A 2,475-nucleotide genomic window follows, 5' to 3' on the forward strand; every position below is an offset into this window, starting at 1 on the left:
TATTGATACATTATTTAGTCATTAAAATAATAAATTATCACTTGTTTTGTATTACACATATTAGCAAGAGACAAGAAAGAAGACTGATGACTAATTTAGGGTATGCTTTTTTGGTTTTATGTATTTTTTGACATAAGATTAAACCATTGGAGCCAAATAAAAGAAAATAAAAACAACTAAATAAGTTTATAACAAAATTTTCATACACAAACACTTACACTTTCATATCAACATGATAAAAATTCGAAGAAAAAAATAGAACGTAATCAATGAATTTTTAACACGGATATTAATCAGATACATCTTTGAACATAAGTGTGTGTGAGTAAATTTATTGAATTTTATTTTGAGAAAAGAAATTGTAAGTTTCTATGACAATTTGGCTTATGGTTGTGAAGAAGACAAGTCCTACCAATTTCCAACCAAGGTAGGTAGATTTGACCAAGAACATGGAAGATTTGTCTCAAACACAATATACCACAACCTTCTCCACTCTAACATCAAAAAATAAAAGAGAAGATAGATAGAGATAGAGATGAAAAGGATCTAGTTAATTACCATAACCTTCTCAAGCACAATGGTTCCTTCAATGAGCCCACAATTTATAAATTAATAAAAGATGAACAAACATTGCAATAATAGAGAGAGAAATAGGTTATGTTATGACTCTTAATTCAACATTGCCTCTTGTTGAATCCTATTCACCATTTGGTATACAGCTGCTGCTATATCATCCACTGATCCCAGCTTGCAATCATCTTCAACCTAAATCAATCCATTTTCATTTTCACTTTAGTTAATCACTTCCATAAATTGTTCAAGAAATCTAAATCCAAAACAAGCAAACAAAAAAACACAAACCTTAACACTGAGAGAGAAGAGAACAAATTCACCAGTAGTGGTAACATTTAGATGCAAGATTGTGAGTCGCATGTTATGAAAACCAGACACCATTTTCAAGAGCTGTTTTGGTCTCTTTTTGGATCTTATTTTAAGATTTGCATGGCTTTCAACCATTGTTACTTCTATGTCAGCAATGCGAGACTGAATCTCACCAACTTTTTCACCAAAAACTGCTGCAGAATTAGAAGTGCTTGTTGAATACTGTGGAAATGAAAAGAATTCAGAAAATGGCTTTTTGTTTGATCCACCAGCATCATCATCATCATCATCATCATCATCATCAGATTTCACCTCTTTTTCTTTCTTAGCACCAAGAAATTGAAACTTGTGTTCAAGCTCTTTTACAAAGTTGATAGCACCTCCAATTATAGAAGCTTGATCACCCTGCATTCATCAGCATCATCAACAACAACAACAACGAAAAACACAGACACTTAATTTTCTTACTGTCAAGATCTAAACAAACATCTATTGTGATTCTGTCAAACTCGCTGTCGATCTAAATATACAATGATGTTATGTTATGTAAGGCGATGATTTGATAAGTCATAAGTAGAAGAACTAGTAGTAGTAAGTACCCTTTGGATGTAAGAATCCGGCATGAGAGAGCGAAGAACAGAAAGATACTCATTCATCTGCTTCCTTCTATTACGCTCCACAGCAATGTGATTCATTCTTTGATTCTCAATTTCTTCTTTGTTTTTTCTGCTTCTAGCTCTGCGCCTTTTCGGACGAACAACCGTGTCAATGGAAGGTGAAGTATCCAAGTTCTGAGTGTTGTTACTACTTGGATCAGTAGTAGTTTCTTGAAGTTCATTCAAAGTAGAGATGTTGTTATTCCAATCTCCATAATAAGGATAATTGTTTTCTGTCTGGTTTTCTACAAAACTGAAAGATCTTTGTTCTTGTTCTTGTTCTTTTGCAACGAAGTTGTTGAAGTTGAAGTTGTAGAAGTCTTTGATTCCATAACCAAAAGGGTCTTGTGTTTGTGGAAAAACCACTGCTTCTAGTGCCATGTCTTCTGCTCTATCTATTACCTTTTCAGGTAAACACATAACAATCAATCGGTTTTATTTGTATCCTTTCAAGGGGAAGTGTGGAAGAAGATGATGATGAATATTAAAATATGTGTGATTTTGGGCTTATAAAGGCCTTGTTCATGGATACAACAATATTCGACAGTGATTTTTGCACGTGAAATTCCATTAAATGTATACAGATCATTAACTTTATACTAGTTAAATGATAATAAAAATATAATTTGCCAAGATGAATTGAATGGTGGTTGTTAGATAAAAACAAAAGCAATAGTAATAAGTATGAGTTTACTATTTATGAATTAGGAACAATATCAACTTATTCATGCAATTACAACTTACTATATACAATTTTTTTAATATACAATTATAAATTAGTATATATTCCTACTACAAATAATATATTTCATGATAAAATTTTCACCCAATCAAAAATCAAAGTAAAATGTCAAGGCGCATCATATTTTATTATTTTTTTTATAAATACTATATATTCGCTCGGTTTCTATTTCTAAATATGATCGAGAGAAAAAAT

At 31.4% G+C, this 2,475-nt stretch overlaps 1 protein-coding gene across 1 annotated transcript; it reads right to left on the minus strand.

The window, feature by feature from the left end:
• Window positions 1–530: 530 nt before the first annotated feature.
• LOC127096755 (transcription factor bHLH94) lies at window positions 531–2,123 on the minus strand. The gene is made up of 3 exons (XM_051035308.1): window positions 1,482–2,123; window positions 862–1,287; window positions 531–765 (listed from the first exon to the last, which is right to left on the minus strand). Exons 1-3 carry the CDS (start codon window positions 1,956–1,958, stop codon window positions 670–672), a joined length of 999 nt encoding a protein of 332 aa, XP_050891265.1. The 5' UTR covers window positions 1,959–2,123; the 3' UTR covers window positions 531–669.
• Between the last annotated feature and the right edge of the window lie 352 nt (window positions 2,124–2,475).

Source organism: Lathyrus oleraceus, chromosome 6 (assembly GCF_024323335.1).
Source record: "Lathyrus oleraceus cultivar Zhongwan6 chromosome 6, CAAS_Psat_ZW6_1.0, whole genome shotgun sequence".
Taxonomy (NCBI): domain Eukaryota; kingdom Viridiplantae; phylum Streptophyta; class Magnoliopsida; order Fabales; family Fabaceae; genus Lathyrus; species Lathyrus oleraceus.